General features: G+C 35.6%; 2 protein-coding genes across 2 annotated transcripts in view; both read left to right on the top strand.

The window, feature by feature from the left end:
- The window catches only part of LOC132114875 (UDP-galactose translocator-like), a 21466-nt gene extending 18558 nt beyond the window's left edge, over positions 1–2908 (top strand). Inside the window, exon 5 of the mRNA XM_059523249.1 lies at positions 2087–2908. Coding sequence (XP_059379232.1) covers positions 2087–2120 — 34 coding nt within the window. The 3' untranslated portion in view covers positions 2121–2908. The remainder of the gene's footprint in view (positions 1–2086) is intronic.
- A 273-nt stretch (positions 2909–3181) lies between these two features.
- LOC132114873 (B-cell receptor-associated protein 31-like) lies at positions 3182–18525 on the top strand. The gene is made up of 8 exons (XM_059523246.1): positions 3182–3327; positions 4035–4141; positions 4930–5030; positions 5648–5792; positions 9495–9630; positions 14542–14671; positions 17137–17237; positions 18251–18525. The coding sequence occupies exons 2-8, from the start codon at positions 4050–4052 to the stop codon at positions 18287–18289; spliced, it is 744 nt and encodes a 247-aa protein (XP_059379229.1). The 5' UTR covers positions 3182–3327; positions 4035–4049; the 3' UTR covers positions 18290–18525.
- Positions 18526–19510: the final 985 nt, after the last annotated feature.

Below are 19510 nucleotides of genomic sequence, written 5' to 3'. Positions count from 1 at the left end.
GACTAATTATTTATATTTGGAAAATAATGTAAATAATAAAAAAAATAATGGAAAATAAATATAATGATATGCGTTCAACAAGGTAGCCCAATAACCCAAACGACGTAACAGGCAACGCCCCTGACACCCCCGAAGAAGAAAAAAACACCAACTTATATGTTTATGTTAGGCTACTCAGTCAGGCGCTCGCTCACGTAACACACGCTGAAGGCTCGTTGCAAAAGGGCCAATGCATTTAACAGACAAATAGAAGATCCTCCAATAACCAACAGGTCTGGTGTTTGGGTGCACTTTGGATTCCCTGTAAGCTATAATGGTGATGGCAAGAGAGTGGTGGATAAAAAAAAACAACGATATGTCGTGTAGGCTACACCAGCGGGAAAAAAAAAAAAAAAAAAAACACCAGCGGGAATACTTGAAACATGTCAACTCATTTACGCCGACATCACCTTAGTGTGTCAGTATCTGGGAAAAGACGGAAAAAAGGAGAAACATACAAGCAACAAACTATCCCCGCAGCATTTAGACAGACATTTCCAACGGATTCAAACAGGGCAAAAGACATCACCATTGGTAGGCTACATTTACGTTATAGCCGCGGATATGAGACCTTACTATTTACCATTCATTCTATCATCACCATTATAGCTTACAGGGAATCCAAAGTGCACCCAAACACCAGACCTGTTTTTATCTGCCAATTTATCTGCCAATTTTTTCTTTTTGCTGTATCTAAAACGTACCGAACCGTACCGATCCGAACCGTGACACCAGTGTATTGTATCGAACCGAACCGTGAATTTTGAGAACCGTTACACCCCTAATATGTGTGTGTATATATATATATATATATATATATATATATATATATAAATTAAAGTGATGCACAAATACTTACTACCATGATTCAGAAATGTTCATTTCAGTCACGATTTGCTGATTGATCATTTTATACATCAAAATACTTTTTTTCCTGTAACACAAACACCTTAAATCATCTTTACATCATGAAAAGCTGTATTTTTAGGTCAAATGCTGACATCAAAAGATGCACCCAGATCAGGCTATCAGAGGTCATTTTGTTCAAAGCCTGCATGAGGATACTAACCACTAACTAAACTCTTGTACCTTTTGTATAAATAAACTGCATGGCCTAAAGTATGGGGGAATTTGAACACCACAGCCACTTGCTTGAACTTTTTATTCCATAAACATTGTTATTAATTAGGGAATCAGTCCTACATAAAAGCCTCAACCTTGGGGCCAACCCTGAAAGCTCATTGCTCCAACTAAAGATGGGGCAAAAATCATCTCCGTGGACCTTGCATAAGTGAAAGTGTCCTGCAGAAAATAATACTGTTATATAAATGAATGCTCATTTAAAGTAATAGTAGTTCACCCAAAAATTAAAATGTGCTGACTCGCCCCTCAGGCTATCCAAGATTGTTTCTTGATCACAACAGATTTGGAGGAAATTAGCAATACGTCACTTACTCATCACTGGATCCTCTGCAGTGAATGGGTGCCGTCAGAATGAGAGTCCAAAAAGCTGATAAAAACATTACAATTAATCCACACCACTCCAGTCCATCAATGAATGTCTTGTGAAGTGAAACGATGAATGTTTGTAAGAAATTATTTGTGTATTATGATGTTTTTATCAGCTGTTTGGACTCTCATTCTGACAGCACCCATTACTTATACTGACTTTTGTTGTACCTGTTAATGATGGGTTTAGTTTGAATAGCTAAATCTGTTCAGTACAAAAGTGTGTCCATACTTTTATTTATGTGTTGTGTAATGAGTATACATATTTCTCACAAATGACCATTAAAATGCAAGCACTCATATTCTCAATTAGCAGTGTGAGATTGCTTGGTTCATGTTTAACATAATTACATCTGTGTATAATATTCAAGAATACATTGACTTGTGTGTGTAAAAAAAAGCATTGTGAGAGACAGATACACATAATGTGAGCTAGTCCACATATTTGGAGAAATATATAACACTATTGCATATTCTTGCTTTGTATCTCTTTTGACTACTCAATGTCATTTCTCTATCTCTCTTTTGTTACTTTTAGTCCCAAGGCTCCAGGAAAGAAGAAAGGAAACTGAAGAAATGAGATACATGAGAAAAGATGATAAGAACACATTGTGCCTACAGGTCCTACACTCCTGCCCTATTTCCACTGGAAAAGATGGTTATATTTCAAGAGCCTTATTATGCTCAAAATATTAAACTCATTTGCTTCTAAGCTAAACTGTGCTGACTTTTTTATGGTACCTCATATTTATTCTGTTGCCTTATTGTTGTGCATTTGATATTGTGAATGACTGAAGTTATAATACTAATGTAAACAGATTTTGAATGCTGGAACTGAAAAAATGAATTGGAAATCCTCATCATACTTGGAATTCAAATAATTGGAACATGAAATAATTTCTAGGCATTCTTAGTGTTTTTTTTTTTTTTTTACTAAAGTGTTTTGTCATATTGTGTTTTCATTAATACTTTTTTCTAGTGCCTTATACATTTAATCAGTTTTATGTGTGAGAGTATCACATATACATATAAAAGTCAAGCAAACATTTTTTCTAAAGCTCACTATCAAATTTAAACTCATTTATGTTATATAGCCAATGTCAATAAACCTTAGTCCATCTCTTTAGATGCCAAAAACTGCATTTCTGACTTAAACACCTTGTGTAAGAGGGTAGTCCCTGTGTTCTTTTTGCACAGGTTTTGTTTTATTATTTCTATGTTTGTATTGTCCGAGCAGTGAAATGTGAAAAGCATTGGGCTCTTGAAAATATTGACAAGCCACTTTTCAAGAGAGCAGATCTAAAACTTAACTAAATGTTTAATCTTGTCAGAGGATAAATAATTATTGTATTAATGTATGGAACAAACCTGGTTTTGAATGTGATTTGCAATGTGATGACATGTAACACAAATAATAGCGGGGTTTAATCCCAAAATCTCTGGTGTCTGAATTTCCACACATTTCACATGAAATGGGCTTTTCAATTTGACAAAAATTTCTCAAATTAATGGAAAATTAAAGGAAATAATGAACATTTAACTATTTTTAATTGTATTATTTTACATTAATTGTTAATATATATTTTAAGTCATTTAATTTGATCAAAAGACTTTTACGCTAGCATTTCCCGCCTTCGACGCGGGAAGTTGTCACTTGTAGAATGAGTTAGCACACACGCCGGAAGTAGATTAGTCTGGCGTGGGATCAGTGTGCAGCAAGAGTTTTGACACGTTCCCGCAGGCCTTTCAGTGAATATATCTGCTTTTACCTCAAATTCTGTAAGTTTTAATGGAATTATTTACATCTCAGTCATAATTAGCGCTCATATGAATGCGGTTAATTGTATGTGTAACTCAAATTACAAAGCGAATTTACATTTATGTTGTGCTGCTCTGACAGACATGTTTATGTATGTGTTTGTTTACATTATGTAATGTTACTCCCATTTTATATATGAAATCTATCAGCAAATGTTTATTCATTCCCTAATTATAAATCATTTAAATGTTGAATCATGACTCCCTGGCCTGCTTTTAAATTTTTAATCTGTTCTGAATTATTTGATAAATACACTTGTCTCTAATGACCGAAATTGTTCTCTATTCTCTTTTATCAGTTGAGGTGTAACCAAAACCAAGTTGTTTCTCTTTGTATTTGACATGAATTGGTTCTCGATCATGGCTCATAATGTGTAAAGGCCTCAGAGATGATTTCATCTTGTTTCTGGGGCGTTTCTGTAGTAGACATAAGATGGTGCTGTTGTATTAGTTTTCACCAGAACACCTGCGTGTCTTCATTTCTTACACGGTGTAATAAATTAATGTAACAAGTGTGCTTTGCTTCAGGGCTTTTGTTCAGAGTTAGTACAATATATTTTCATAACCTTGTGTATTTTACGTTCTGAATGCTAATTAATGTTTACTGGGTCTGGTTAGTAATGTGAATGTAATCAGTTGTGCTGATCACTGCTGATATGTTCTCATAGACTTACAGGTAGATCATGAGTCTTCAGTGGACGGCTGTGGCAACGTTTCTGTATGCTGAGGTGTTTGCGGTACTACTTTTGTGTGTCCCCTTCATCTCCCCAAAACGGTGAGTTTCAGATGTTGTTGAAGCACGATAAAGCATTAAACTATGTTTCCTCCAGTGAAAACGTTCTTCACCTATTGTTCTCTCGCATCAAAATCCAACAACGTATTTGTTTAGAAGAACTATTTTGGACTGTTTTCACTTGTCAACAGTGCTCGATCTGTGCATATTTCTCTCCTGATTCAGGTGAGACAACATTTCAACTGTAGAAAGCAATATTAAGTATAGAGAACTCTTGTTTCTTACAAACACACAGCTGTTTGCTTCTTAAGACTTTAATTGATGGGCCTGTGGATTATTGTGATGAAATATCACCTGTTTGGTAAATTTGCTGCATTTTTCAAATCTGTTTCAATGAAGGATAAAGCTACATCGTTGATGGCCTGAGGGTGTTGGATATTTTGATTCCAGCATTACCAGGATAATTAAATTATGTTCAATGCTTTTATTCCATAGGAATAGGAGTATTGTGAGAGACTAATTTCTTAATTTGAGAGCATTCACATGACCTTCAAGCCAGTTTAAAGGTTGCAAGGTTGGGGTCACTTGGTAAACAACATTTTCTTATCACAAAGAAGCACTCTGAGAATTGGTTTGTTTGCACAGACTCCTCACAAAACAAAACAAGAAATGCTTCTCAAAGACATCTATATATGCTCCTTTTATGGTGTGTTGGAGAAATGTAAACTGTATGATGTTCTTTGGACTTGTTGAGAAAGATTTGTGTTATCTCATGTGTTCTTTTGCCCTCTGTTTTGATTACAATGTTATTTCTGTTGTTGGGTTTGTAGATGGAGCAGATTTTTCAAGTCTAGACTGGTCGCTGTCATCACAACATATGGAAACACTGCCTTCATCGTCATCATTTGTATTCTTGTCTTTCTGCTCATAGGTGAACTTGGAAACACCTCACTGCATTGTTTTCATTAAACAGTCTTGTTCATTTCTTTGGTTTCTGCATACATCTACACATACCATCAGATGGTAATTAAGTCAGTATGATGTTAAAGAGGATGTATTATTATTAAAAGTTGCAGAAGCAGGTCTTTCAGAAGTGATTGCTGTATTGATGTTATAATGCGCTCATGAGCATATGACTGCCTATATTTACATATCAGTGCTTTGTATATGAAAAAGATAGTCATGAGAGATCATTAACATGCACTACTGTTTATAAATTTGGGTTTTTGTGCAAGACAGTTTGAGTAACATATTGTGGTTCTTCAGGGAGAAAATAAAATGCTTCAAAAGTGTAGAATATGGCCCTTTTAAGGTCAAAAGAAAGAAGATTAAACCAAATGTATTATGTGTTAAGTTTGGTAATTTGTGTGAATGACCATGCAATAATTAAATCTGCAATAATTGAAGTAAAAACATATTTAACAGTTAATACATAATTTCAACAGCCCTACAATTATTTAAGTTAAGCAATTTCTCTCTCTGAGTGTTGCATTGATTGAACTAGATTTATGAATGAAAACTAAAGTTTTTTTGTTTCTGCCTCTATAGATGCATTTAGAGAAGTGAGAAAATACAGTGTGACAGAGAAAGTGGATCTGAGCGACAACCCCGTGGCCATTGAGCACATGCACATGAAGCTCTTCAGAGCCCAGAGGAACGAGTACATCGCCGGCTTCGCCCTGCTCCTGTGTTTGTGAGTGTTAATTCCCCATGTCTCTCTCATTTTCTATGCCACTTTCTCCCGCAGGTCTCTCTCGTTTCTGTATTTTACCCACCTCAACATGTCTCTCTTTGGCACTGGAGCTTTGGCACTGGTTTTCAGAACACGATCAGTTACATGGTCTAAATTTCGTTGTGTTTAATGACTCCCAGCAGATTTTCAGGACCAAGCTTGTGAACAGAACTTCACCTGGACTCATAACAGGGTCTTTGGGTTCAGCACGTTCAGTCCCTGAGGAGTGTATTTATAAGACAATGCACAAGTTGTTTCATTGTAACCCTGTGTTATTGCAGTACCCATTAAAATTACCAGCCAATTGGCAAATAACATTTGTAATTAACTCACAATAATTTCTCACAATAATTTTTTCGTACTCTCATTAAGGGCTTTGCATGTGTACATGTAGTACCCTTGGTTAACTTCTGAAACACTTCTCAACTGTCACTGTAGCCTATTACAGCCCAGTGCTGGTGACCTCATCTGTCAGTCAAATCAGACCGCCCACCCACTCGAGGATATATTTAGGACATATAGGTTGTTTGTGACATAACAAAAGATGTTCCGTTAGAACTTTTAGTTAAAAATATTATTGATGTTATTAATATAAATGATATTACAGCGTGTACTGTTCATTTTTGGCACATCTAGCATACTTTATTGTTTGCAGATTTTTAATAAAGAACGATGAGCATGAAAAATCCATGTGGGTTTCTGTCGAGGGAACCAGGGTGATGCAGTAGTTAGACACTTTTATTTTGTTAAAATGTTTAATTAAATACTTTGTGCATTTAAATGCATAAAAAAAGAAAGATGAAAAGCCCTTAAAATGCCACTGAAACAAGTTAAATCTAAAATTAGTTTCGAGACGAGCTGTTTTTGCTCAATGCTAAATTTTAGTTATAGTATCTATCGAGGGAGCCAAGGTGAGATATATATATATATATAATTTATTTTATTTTATTATTATTATTTTTTTTAACATTCTTGAATAATATTTTGTTTGTTTTCTGAAATGTTGGTAGTTCAAAAGGGTTAATGCATTATTTTTTTTAACATTCTTGAATAATATTTTGTTTGTTTTCTGAAATGTTGGTAGTTCAAAAGGGTTAATGCAGCAAAAATCATTATTTAAGGCTATAGTTTCTCTCCTTAACCCTGGGCCAGCTTTATTTATTTTTCCACACTGAATTTGAAAATCCATTAATCTTCAGTTTACATAAATTACTTGCCTGTCATGTCAGTCAGCTTCCTAATTTCTCCAGCACATATTTATCATGCACCCCCCTTTAGGAGACAGTGTCTTTATTTTTACTCATGAAAGGTGAATGAGTTAGTTGTGTGTGGGGCAGACTGAGAGAAGAATATGTTGCAATAATACAGTAGACATGGAAAGAATCTTCTGTTGAGCCGGTTGGGGGGGGGGGTCCCCCCAACACTGTTTCCATTGACAAAACTTATCCACGGGTACTTAACTTCCCACATCCCGATTGGCCAGGTCGTTGTTGTGCTCTATACGTAACGTTTGAGAATCTCCCAGCTCTGCATAGTTTTCCCATAAAGGGGTTTCACCATATTTTCTCTGAATGGCAGGTTATTTATACCCTGCTGCATAACTACAACATCCATTAGCGATACTACTTCCCTTGACAGCTGGGCTTGAGTGTCGTTTTTGTAATCATGCGAACAGCTGCAGGACATGTGATCAAGCAACTGGTGATGGGCATTATATTTAGCCTGTGTTCATGGCGTTCTCACTGGCCAAAAGGCCATGACTTCTGTTACAAAATGGACCTCCTTCACCTTGCCAGCAAATGCACAGATGCCACAAAGGTGACTGAAGTGGCACATGACGGCTTGACATGTGCTTCAGGCATGTTAGGATGCAGTAGCTGTGTGGACGATTCCAATGTATTATGTTAAGGGCTGTTCAGTGGTTAATGCAACAGAATGTCAAACATTACATTTTAGAAAAAAAAAAAATTAGATCTATTGAATCTATTAAGTCTATTTGTCTTAGTCCACTGGCACCTGACAAAATTTAGTTAGATTTATAATAAAATAATACATAAATTGTTAGTGGGGTAAGTGAAATAGATTAAATTAGGGATATTTTCTCTGAGCTCTCCTAAAGTAAATGAATCTTTTTATGGATTCTTTTTATGGATTTTTCTCCCTTTTTCTTCTCTGGCATAATTGATTCTGATATCTACAATTAAGGTACAATTAAAGGGTCATATTTCACCACTAAAAAGGTATTATAGTTGGCCTACAAAGAAAATGAAGCCGATTTTTTTAATGACCATTAAGTATTGTAGCATTATTTGTAAAAAAAATCTTAGTTTAAAATACATATATAATTAAATTGAAGTATTTATGCATGATTAGTATATGCAGTATTTGTTGTGTTGTCTTTAATCTATTATGATTCTAATGGAAATTATTTTTGAACAAGACATTTTTATTGCTGTGAAATTTTTTTTTTTCTGTACTGTAAAAGCACTTGCACCAACTAAAAACGACTTGTTTGTGTCAAATTTGGCAAATTGAATATTCAGGAGAGGTTAAAGTGAATCTAATGTAGGTCACCTCAGCTCATCTTGTTATGTCATATAGAGTGTGTGACCAAAGTGTGGGCTTCACTTGCATTTAATCTGCATTTGGTCACAACAGTCTTTTCCAAAACCTTGAACTCTTATACATGTGGACACTGATATGAAGGTGATGCATGCTGGATTTAGCCTCTGCATTTGAGCACACGGTTCAGATGTCATCAGCCTGTGCCTCTCTGCTCATCTTGCTCTATGAAATTGTAGAAGACAGTGTTAAGTGAGGAGAATAGCCAAAAGCTATACACTGGCTGGCAAAAACCATTTGATATTTGCCTATGGTCGAGCAGTAGTTACCCATTTGTTTATGCTGATTTTGTTGTGGTTATTAATGCACATCTGTGTTTCCTAGAAGTGTCATGCATGCATCTGGGTATAAAAAATAGGTTAAAATTACAGAAAATACATTGTAATACTGTGAAATGTTATTACAATTTAAAATAATCATTGATTTATTATCAGAGCAGGAAACAATACTTTTTTTTCAGGATTCTTTGATGAATAAAAAGTAAAAAAGAAAAGCATGTTTTTAAAATAGTTTTTAAAAAGAATCACAAGTTCAAAAAAAATTACATAATAAGCTAAACTGTTTCCAACATTGATCAATCAGAATTTGTGAAGGATCATGTGATGCAAAAACTGTTCAAGAAAATTCAGCTTTGCATCACAGAAATAAATTATATTTTAAAGTATATTAAAATATATAAAACCATTATTTTTTTTTTCAATAAATTCAGTCATGATGTTTTAATTGTCTGAAAGGTGAAAATTGGAGAAAAGTAGCAACACGTCTCCTCATCAAGCTACAAGATTTGAGGAATCATTGATGTCTCAAACAGAAACGTGTAGGACGAGTTACGTAATGAAGTTCAGTATTTAATTAGAGGTTTGTTCAAATAATAGTAATAGAGATTGTTGCCTTTGTAAGCGCCAATAATTAAGCCAAAATCTGTCTGTACAATGCAAAATTCCAACGTCGGCTGCTGCAGTGAACTGTAATAATCAGATACACACTGTCTGTTTTGTAAATCCACTCGTGTCTGAGTTCATGTTGTTTTTTTCCCTCCAGGCTGTTGAGACGTCTGGCAACTCTGCTGTCTCAGCAGGCTACACTGATAGCCTCTAATGAAGCCTTTAAAAAGCAGGCAGAGGGAGCAAATGATGCTGCAAAGAAGTACATGGAGGAAAATGAAAAACTGCAGGAGGTGAGAGAGTTGTGCATGAAAATGTCTGTCTAATAGTAAAGCCTTTTCATGAGCCTAAAGGCTTTCAAGGAGCAGTTACCTTTACCTGGTATCTGGTTAATGACCAGTGGTGTAGGTCACAGGGGAGGGACTGTGATGAATATGCTGAACTAAAAAACTTTTCACCCATAAATTATTATTCTGTCATTGTTTGCTCACCCTCATGTGATTGTAAATGTCTATGACCAACACAAAATGAGAAGTTGGTAAACAGCTGTAGTGACCTAATTCAAACAAATGTTGTGTTGGACAATATTTGAGAATGACTAAATGATGACAGAGTTGTAATTCTAGAATTGTTGCTAAGATGTTTATGATTTAGTTGTGATCCCACATGCGCTTCATTAGTAATGTTTCAACATCACATGTTCTCGTGAGTCATTCTGGTTTGTTTGGTGTTCTTCATCTCTCAGTCCTCAGAGAAACACTGTCCATCAATATCACAGTGCTGCAGACTTTGCACTTTACCTCTAGAGGGCAGGGTTTCACATTATGTCTAGAAATGAGTTTAGAATTTACAGACTGTGTGGAAATGTCCAAAAGTAACACTTGACACTCACGTACTGTCAGATGGCAGCAAAATAATTTGAAATGTTGAGCTACTGGGTTGGCAAGACTTTTTTTTTTAAATGTATTCTTTTTTATGTTTTTGAAAGTCTCTTATGCTCACCAAGGCTTTATTTATTTGATAGAGAAATACAGTAAAAACAGTAATATTTTGTTTAAAACAATGTAAAATTTAGTGAGTCCATGATGAATAAAAGTATTTAAAGTATTAAAAATAAATAAAAAATACATGCATAAAAATAACCCCCAAAAATTTATATATATATATATATATACTATTAATGTTGAAAACTGTCAAATTTAATGTGTCCATGATAAATAAAAGTATTTAAAGAAAATAAAAATACTGACCCAAACATTTGACCTGGAGAACATATTTATGATGAGAATAGTTTCAAATGAATAAATGTATATACATTTGTATAAAAGTGTATAGGTATACATTTAGGAAATTGGGAATATAAACAGAAAAATATTTTGACTGTTCTAATTGCTATAGTATTACATATCAAGAACACATTGCTGATAGCATCTTTAATTAGGGCAAGTTACCCAAATATTGAGGTTTGGCTGAGTGGTTGATAACTGAAACGTTATAGGTGGTGATGAGCTGTAGTCATTGTGCTCTGAAGCCCTTTTGCATCCAGTGGACTTCCAGGGAAATTCAATGAAACGGCCCACCATTTTATAAACAATGTAGAGCGGAACTACAGTTCATTAGAACAGTTCCATGTTGACAGGCTTTTTCAAATGAAGTGAAAAGGAGGAAGTACCAAGTGCTAGTTTGTGCCCTAAAGTAGAATGATGATGACACTATGATGACACACGTTTGCTTGATTAGTGATGCAATGATTAGTTACTATTACAACACTGTATTGATCTTTCTCAAGCATTCTGGTAAGGGTTGGTTCTAAACTTCTGAGCCTTAGTATTCTGCTGGTAATTCAGACTGAATTGGTTAACAAACAGACTTGTTTGATAGATCATTTGCTTGTTCTGTTTGTTCTTGCTTGTAAGCCTTACACTTATACATTTCCCAGTGGCCTTCATGGCATGGTACTTTGTTAATTTAGTTTTTATTTTATTAAGTTTTGGGGCTTCCAAAGTAGTGCACTAAATAGAATCAATTAAGTAGAATTGCATCTCTCAGCACAGTGTCTAGGTATTATGGCATTTTTACATTTAATGCAGACAAGCATTGTTAGTGGTATTTATACTATTAAAATATTTTTTATATTTTGAATGAGCTTTTATTTATATAATTCCAAATTTCTTTTTTAATCTAAGTTTTAGTAATTTTTTGTGCTTTTTCCATTTTTATTAGTTTTTTCCCCCCCATGTAGCTTTAATTGGTTGTAATTTTAGTCATGAGCACTGCGTGGCTCAATTACAGTGCTGACGTACAGTAAGTCACCACATTGATCTTTGCATGCTGTCACCCAATGCAGAAGCATGGCACACGTGGGTTATCACACACACACACACACACACACTGCCATAATTCACGTCTGTCAAATGTTGTAACCACAGAGCGAGCCATAAACAAGAGCACAAGCTGTACTGAGTGACAGATGGTGGAATATTTCAATTTAGTAAATGAAGTTTGACTCTGACCTGTAAATCTCCCACTCTGTTCTTGAAGCGTCTGGACAAGATGAGTGTCCTTGAACTGGTTGAGGTGAACTAATTTTTTGCTGCGGTTATTATTGATAGAGTGCGTAATCCATGTGTAGATGCTAACGTACTGTGAGGTGACGAGGTGAGAACGGCACATGAACCGCTTAAAGGGCCTGTATTGATCTCTCATCTCAGTTGATCGTTCTCCATCATTGGTCCCCAAGCAGCTATAGAGCGCTCTCACAATTAAGTGTGAATAAGATCATGAATTTTGCAAGGTTCTGCTTCATAAAATCTAGTTCTACTGCAGCTATTAGTTATGTGAAATCGTTTTTTAATAATTCATAATGCAATTGGCCAAGATGGATCCTTTTGTATTAAAGCGCTGATAGTTTTTGTGAGGGTTCGATGGTTGGAATGGGTCGTTTAACATTCTTTGAGCATTTTACTTTTTAGCAAGTCCTCTTATATTGTTAATCAAGGTTTTATTTTAGTTCATTTGTACCATTTTCACCCTTCCTGTGGGAATTTAGCCGGCTGTTATTGCTACTTGTTCCATAAAGGCTTTACTGTACTACAAATGACCTTAGTTATAACTGGCCAATCTCCACGTATCGTAACCTAGTGGTCATGTGGATGTGACGTCATAAATGTGGCAAATCTGCAGTTTTTTTTTTTTTTTTTTTTGCTGATTTGTTCCCATAAATGTTTTGAATGAACTTGAGAGGGACATTTGCATTATGAATGTTACAATATGTCTGCAAAGTGCATTTATTTATGTATTGGTTTATTTCTTTATGACAAAAATGATGCAGTTTCCTAGATTAAAGGGTCAACAGAGCTTGCATCATCTTCACTCTCATGTCCCATTTAAGAGTAGTCTTTTCAGCTTGGTGCTTCAGTTGTATTTGAAATTACTTTTAATATATCTGCAGGAAACATAATCCAAAACATCTGACCCAGATCTAGTTGTTCCCCGAGGCCTGAAAACATCTTTCCTTTGTTCGACAAGAGCTAAAAAAACTCCCCTGTGTTTGTTCCCTTGTCCAGGTCACTTTGAATAAGCTCTTTTAAAAATGTCTGTGTGCCTTGGGCCACGTACCTTGAGCAGTTAAGCATGAAAATATTCACTTGGTCAGGTTTTAATGATTTGTGGAACTACTAAAACTTTCGTGACCCTTGAACGCTTTACCACAATATCCATGCCATTGTGTGTTAATATGTAAGCAGAACTAGAGTACAGGATGTCTGTGAGCAGCTACTAAAGTTTCAGACAGCTATTGTTCATTAATGACCATATGAAATCAAAATGTCACTTTTGCTGTGTTTAGTAAAAGCACTAAAGTTAAATTTTAGCTGATATGTCCATTTAACACTTCCACTCTTTCTCTTCTGGGAAAACCAAACATTCACAATATCTTGTGTATGTCTCAGGACTTGTAGTACACATGTGGGTTTTTGTCCCACAATGCATGACCTTTTCCAAAGGATTTCCAGTGTAAACCGAAAGTAATATCACTGCAATTTTCCTTTTTCTGTATTTTGTTTATGAGATTATAATAACATTTGCTAAATTAAACATGCTACATGATGAGGTCATGTGACATATTTGCATATTACATACTTTAATATATTTAAATAAAAATAGTAGGCTGCTACATAAAGTGTTCAGTATTTAGTAAGCTGCACACCAGTGTTATTCCATCATACTATTTATTATTTTAAATCAGTTTTTATATAGTTAAATATTTAGTTTAATATTAGTTTTAGATTTAGTAAACTATAATAACTCTGCAGCGCACTAGTATTAGAGTCCAATTTTAACTACTAACTCCAATAAAAACTAAGCAAGTAATAAAATAATAAATAAAGAAAAATCTCTTGTAACCATTGTTCATCATTTAGCATAATAGAGAATCAACTTTTGAATGGCTGAAGCATAAAATGTTTTTTTTTGCTGTTAAATTGTTTTTTATTTATATTAACTGCATGTGTTGTTTGAGTTGACCACAGCATTTATTCTCTAGTGTTCTAGTATTTAGTGAGTCTACAGGCTAAAATCTTCTTTCTGGAGAACCTTTTATGTTTGTATGAGAAGTGGGCCAGTCAGATGTGAACACTACCATTGATGGATCTTCTAAGCTGAGGATACAGATGGAGAACATTGATAAACCTAATATTAACATATCCCTGGGATCCCTGGAAAATAGAGCACCTGTTTTTTTTTTGTTTTTGTTTTTTCCTGTAACTTATTATGTTAATGAATGGCCTTTGAAGTTATTAAGAGAGTCCTTACAGCAGTAAGGAGTGGTTTAGGTTTTCGGGGAAATGTTTTGCAAGTCTTCTAGATTCATCCCTGTCCTTATATTTAGCTAAAACATCCTTCCAAGTAGCTGTTTGAAACCCATTTCACCTCTGAAACATGATGAACTGGATATGTTTGAAAAAGCAGAATGGAACTGGATTTTAGTGATTGGGAATGGATTGAGTCAAGAATAAATTGTGCACAATAACATGTATAACAAAATTAAACCAGTTCGAACATGACTCTGTGTTAACACTGTGATTTATCAGGTATTTTACACCCTCTCAATATCCTCTGGGAACTCAGAGCAACACTGTTTGAGAAATGAAAAAGCTGATTATCTCATGATGTGACTAATAAAAAGACTTACTGTTCTTCACCAGAAACTGCGGGACGCGGGCGTCGAAGTACCTGAAGTGGGTGGAAAGGCCAAGGGTGGCGTAGAGGAGGATAAGAAAAATCTGACAGAAGAGGTCAGGAAATTGAAGGATGAACTCGACTCAACAAAGACAGGTACTAAATGACTCCGAATCACTCAAACACTGAACCACTCCCTGTTTACTTATTTAAAAATGAAAGCTAATGTGTGCATGTCTATGGTTGCACAGTCTCTTGGTGAACATTAATGGCCAAAAGACTATTAAACCTTTTTTTTTCTTAATGAACCCTAGTGAAAAATAAATGTATACTCAAATGTATTCTATAGTTATGAAGTCAAATGCTAATTATACATATTTATGTACTTAATAAATATACCCTGCAATTGTACTTTTGGTGTACTAAACTGGTATACTTAAAGTCTGCTAAATTAGTCCTTAATGCACTTCAGTTGTGCAGAAGTGCTGAAGTCCAACTAAAGATATACTGAAATATATTTGATTGTGCTAAAGTGAAACTATTACAAGTATGCTTCAGGCACATTTTAAATAACTCGCATTTAAAGAAGATATTATTCTAAAATCATACAATCCTCATCAATCGTGACATTCAAACATATATTTTAGGCTTAATATTAAGAAATAGTAGTAGTACTTCAAAATAAAGTTTTTAATATCAGTATGTCTCAAGTGATATATCAGTAAATATGTTAATAGATTTGAACTATACTTAGTATGAAGTGAATGTAATGTTTTAAATATATTTTCTTTTTTACTTAGGAAGATTATTAGTATAAATGTATAATTGGATCATGCATGCGATCATTCACTCCTTTTTTTTTGTGTCACATGATCCTTCAGAAATCAAAGCTGCTTAGTATTTTTGTGGAAACTGTGATTCAGGATTCTTTGATGAATAGAAAGTTTAAACTTTAACAGCATTCAGTTTAATGCTTTCTTGCTTCATTATTTCATATTGTCAGACATGGATTAAAAAAAACTTTGGTCCCTTTGATGACCCTACAGTGAGCAACACAAGATGACCTCAGCAGAAGTAGACTTCTTACAAAAGAACAAGCTTAGAAAGATCGATTCCCACGCCTCCTTTCACACGCTTATTGAATGTAGACAGTGCTAAAGGGTTCATGACCCTTTGATGACCCCCAAACTGAGGTCTCCATTGGGTCATCTTGTAGCAAAGCCCATTTTAAAGGTAGTGCACAAAACAGTAAAGCCCCTTTCACACTGGGATTCCAGCAAATACATGGGTAAAGTGTTCCGGCAATTGTTCCCGGGCCGCTAGATTTTGCACTTTCACACTGCCAGTGATGACCCAGGATATGTGCGTGCTTTCACACACAACCCGTAAAGATCCCGTAACAACATGTGACATCAGGGCGTGACGTGTAATGTACGAGTCGAAAACGCTAGGCACGTTATACTTTCACTGAAGCTGGCGAATGATCTCGGCGTCAGCGCGAAAAGTGAGGAACTAACTAATCTCTGCTTCATTACAGTTTGCACATATTTTTTTTTCGCAAACGTTGATCTTTCTTCAAAACAGCCGGTAAAAGAATCGCGCGATAACGCATGTCATCACTTCGACACAGCATTAGATCTGGCTTTTGTTCACACAGCGCTCGTCCCGGGTTGAACCTGGCAATGTTACTAGGTCCCCGACCCAGGTTCAATGCCGGAATCAATCCCAGGACGTGGTTGCTTTCACACAGAAGGCGACCCGGCAATGTTCCGGCAATATGCCGGGTCTGACGTGCAGTGTGAAAGGGGCTTAAGTGAGCTTGCTTGCAGTTATTATTTTAGTAATAGTTTTCAGATCAACTTGCCGTTTAAATGTCATTGTAAATGAAAGGAATAGGGTTATGCTTCCTTTCAACAGTTTAGGTTCAGTAAGAAAAAAAAAATAAATTTGTTGTTTTTTTTAAAACAAATTGATACTTTTAGTAAACAAAGCATGCACTAAATTGAATAAAAAGTGACCATAAAGTCTTATTACATTGTACAAATAATTATAATTCAAATAAATGCTATTTTTTTCCCCCACAAAAAAATTAAGCAGCACAACGGTTTTAACTTTGATAATAATAAGAAATATTTTTTTTAATTACAGTGTATTAGAATGATTTCAGTGTATTTGTGTGTCAGTGTAATGCAATTACAATGTATTCGAATGATTTCTGAAGGATCATGTGACACTGAAGACTGGAGTAATGGCTGCTAAAAATTCAGCTTTGCATCACAGGAATAAATTCCATTTTAAAATACATTGGAATATAAAGCGGTTATTTTAAATAGTTTTTGCTGTATTTTTCTTTAAAAAAAAAAAAAAAAATGAAAAATTCTTAACAACCCCCCAAAAAGTCTTTTAATTTCTAGTATATGTCAATCACATGGTCTCTTCTGGTCTAAGTGAGACAGAATAAGGCACAAAGTGGACCAGAGATTCCACTGAAAGTCAAAAGGTCTGGCTCTGTGATGATACTGTAACCTGGAGAATGTGTAGCTCTATTGAAAAGGTCATTTAGATCTCTGACTCGTGTATTTCTAGGACTTATTGTTTACATTATTCGCTTGTGTGTGCAGCTCTTCAGAAGTCAGACAGCGATGTGAAGGCCATGAAGAAGCAGGCTGAGAGCCTCACCGCAGAGTACGACCGTCTGCTGGAGGAGCACGGAAGACTGCAGGTCAGAGGTCACGCATGTGTCACACCGCTAACATCTTTCCTATCCTAGCTCCGCTCCAGACCCTAGTGAGCTGCCTCGCTGTCTACAAAGACTGCTGCCTTTTAAGGCAGCATAATAACTGAAGTCAAACCTGAAGTGACCTGAAAAAAGATGAATGATATCAGTAGCATCTAAAGTATGTGAGTTTGGATGATGCAGTCTCTGGTTAAACATTTATACGGTTTCATATGCTAAGCCTCATATGCATAAATATCAATCGAGTTGAAGTCTTATTCATTGCTGCGAATCCATTCTTTTCATTGAACCATTTCACTGGTTAGCTTACACCTTCACTCAAAAGTGTACATAGAAGTTCTAGCATGCCATTTTACTTCAATATAATGCTGTTTGGTTCAAATGATGTTTACTCTTAAAAGAAATCAGCTCTAAATATTGATAATCATGTGGCTGATGATACTAGAAGAGATTGCCTCACTCTCTCTTTATTTACTTTTTCCTGTACTTTTATTAACCTGAAGTCTGTGCACCTGTCAGTCGTTGTCCTGGTAGTCTTCTCAAGTGTGTGTAAGTGAGAGAGTGGATGGGGGTCCGATAGACAGGCTTCTAATTTAAATATAAATAAGCAGCTCATAAGAGACTGTGACTCATGAACACGTGCTGCACTTATTGCATGGAACACGCTTGCGTCAAGTCACCTTTATTAATATAGCACTTTAAACAAAAAAGATTGCGTCAAAGCAGCTGAACGACATTAATTAGGAAAACAGTGTGTCAATAATGCAAAATGACAGTTAAAGGCAACACTGCAACAAGGTCAACAAGGTGCTTTCGTGCACATCACAGCGCTGTGAAGCCCATACTCTCACCCATACAGTTTTATATGTACAGTGTATAAAGCATGCAGGAGCTTTCTGAAGTCATGCCAGCCACCCAAATTAACTCGCCAAATCTTGCAGCATTGTGCAAATCTCTTTCATTTGCTGACTTTCTTTCTGCTCTGTCTCTGAACACAGGCCAAATGTGACGCTCAACAGGACAAGAAGTCAGACTGAACGAAAACCGTCATGCACCTGCTCTCTTTCCTGCATCCTCATTGGCTGATAGCAGCTCAGCGCATCACTTCTCTGGCTGTGTAAGAACAGGGTTCCGTTCTTCATGCATGCGCTTTCATGTGATTCATTAAAGCCTCTGTAGGGTTTTCATGCTCTGTAATACCTTTTCTTTCCATTTTTGTTGTAAACGTGATGTTTAAAGTGTTTCGGTTATAAAATATCAGTTTAGAATGGAATGAGTATTAACATTTCTTGATGTGTCATGTTTATGTCGGATACATCGAGCCTAATCCATGAAACACAAGCAGGGTGAATTTCTGTGGACAAATCATTCTTACTTAAAGTAATAGTTCATCCAAAAATAAAAATTAGATGGAAAATTGACTCATTATCAAGCCATCCAAGACTAGTTTGTTTCTTCATCGGAACATATCTGAAGTAAGTTGTTATTATTAAAAATGTCACATGATATTAATTGATGGACTGGATTGGTGTGGATTATTGTGATGTATTTATCAGCTGTTTGGGCTCTCATTCTGACGGCACCCATTCACTGCAGAGGAACCACTGATAAACAAGTGAACGGCCTGAGGGAGAGTACACTTTCAGATGTTTAATTTTTTGGGCGATCTATTCTTTTAAAAAGCCACATTGAATTGAATGCATCAATTTACATAAGCATGATTAAAAAAAAAACGTTTGCACAGATTCATTCAGCTTGTGATTCATAAATGATTGCCTTTGTTTATATGGAAGGATCAAGAAAAACTACAGAATATTCTAGATGAGATGCTTTTGATTGGATTTCAATTGAACTGCTTTAATTTTCTTGCCTTATAAGAGAAACCTTAAAACTGTCCTTATGAAAATGGAGCTTTGGTTGCAGTACAGATGCATGTCTTTGTTAATTTTAGATCTTTGATTTAAAGAGTACACGACACTTAACACCCAGTAAGCACTTAAGACAGAAAATCCCTCCAGTTTACGATCGACAAGCCTCATTTGTCAGTTTGACCGTCATGCTATAGGAAGATATTTTTGTTTTATTATGTCTTGGGTGTGGCACAGCCTACTTATTTCAGTTCTATTGTAGAGCAGAGCGAGTAAACTGCTTCTTTCCAGTCCTGTCTGGTTTGAGGCCACCGAGTCGGTACAATCTGATAGGAGCGCTGTAGGGCTGTTACATTGGGTAAGAATGCTGCTTTGGCAGGAACAGTAAAG

Source organism: Carassius carassius, chromosome 34, assembly GCF_963082965.1.
Source record: "Carassius carassius chromosome 34, fCarCar2.1, whole genome shotgun sequence".
In the NCBI taxonomy this organism is placed as follows: domain Eukaryota; kingdom Metazoa; phylum Chordata; class Actinopteri; order Cypriniformes; family Cyprinidae; genus Carassius; species Carassius carassius.
The sequence above is the reverse complement of the archived record's forward strand: the minus strand, read 5'-3'. Positions and strand labels throughout refer to the sequence as shown.

Bases quoted from the DNA above. Each gene is read 5' to 3' on its own strand.
- LOC132114873 (XM_059523246.1), top strand. From the start codon at position 4,050: ATGAGTCTTCAGTGGACGGCTGTGGCAACGTTTCTGTATGCTGAGGTG. The intron at 4,142-4,929 runs GTGAGTTTCAGA...TTGGGTTTGTAG, and splicing joins CCCTTCATCTCCCCAAAACG to ATGGAGCAGATTTTTCAAGT. The intron at 5,031-5,647 runs GTGAACTTGGAA...CTGCCTCTATAG, and splicing joins TCTTGTCTTTCTGCTCATAG to ATGCATTTAGAGAAGTGAGA.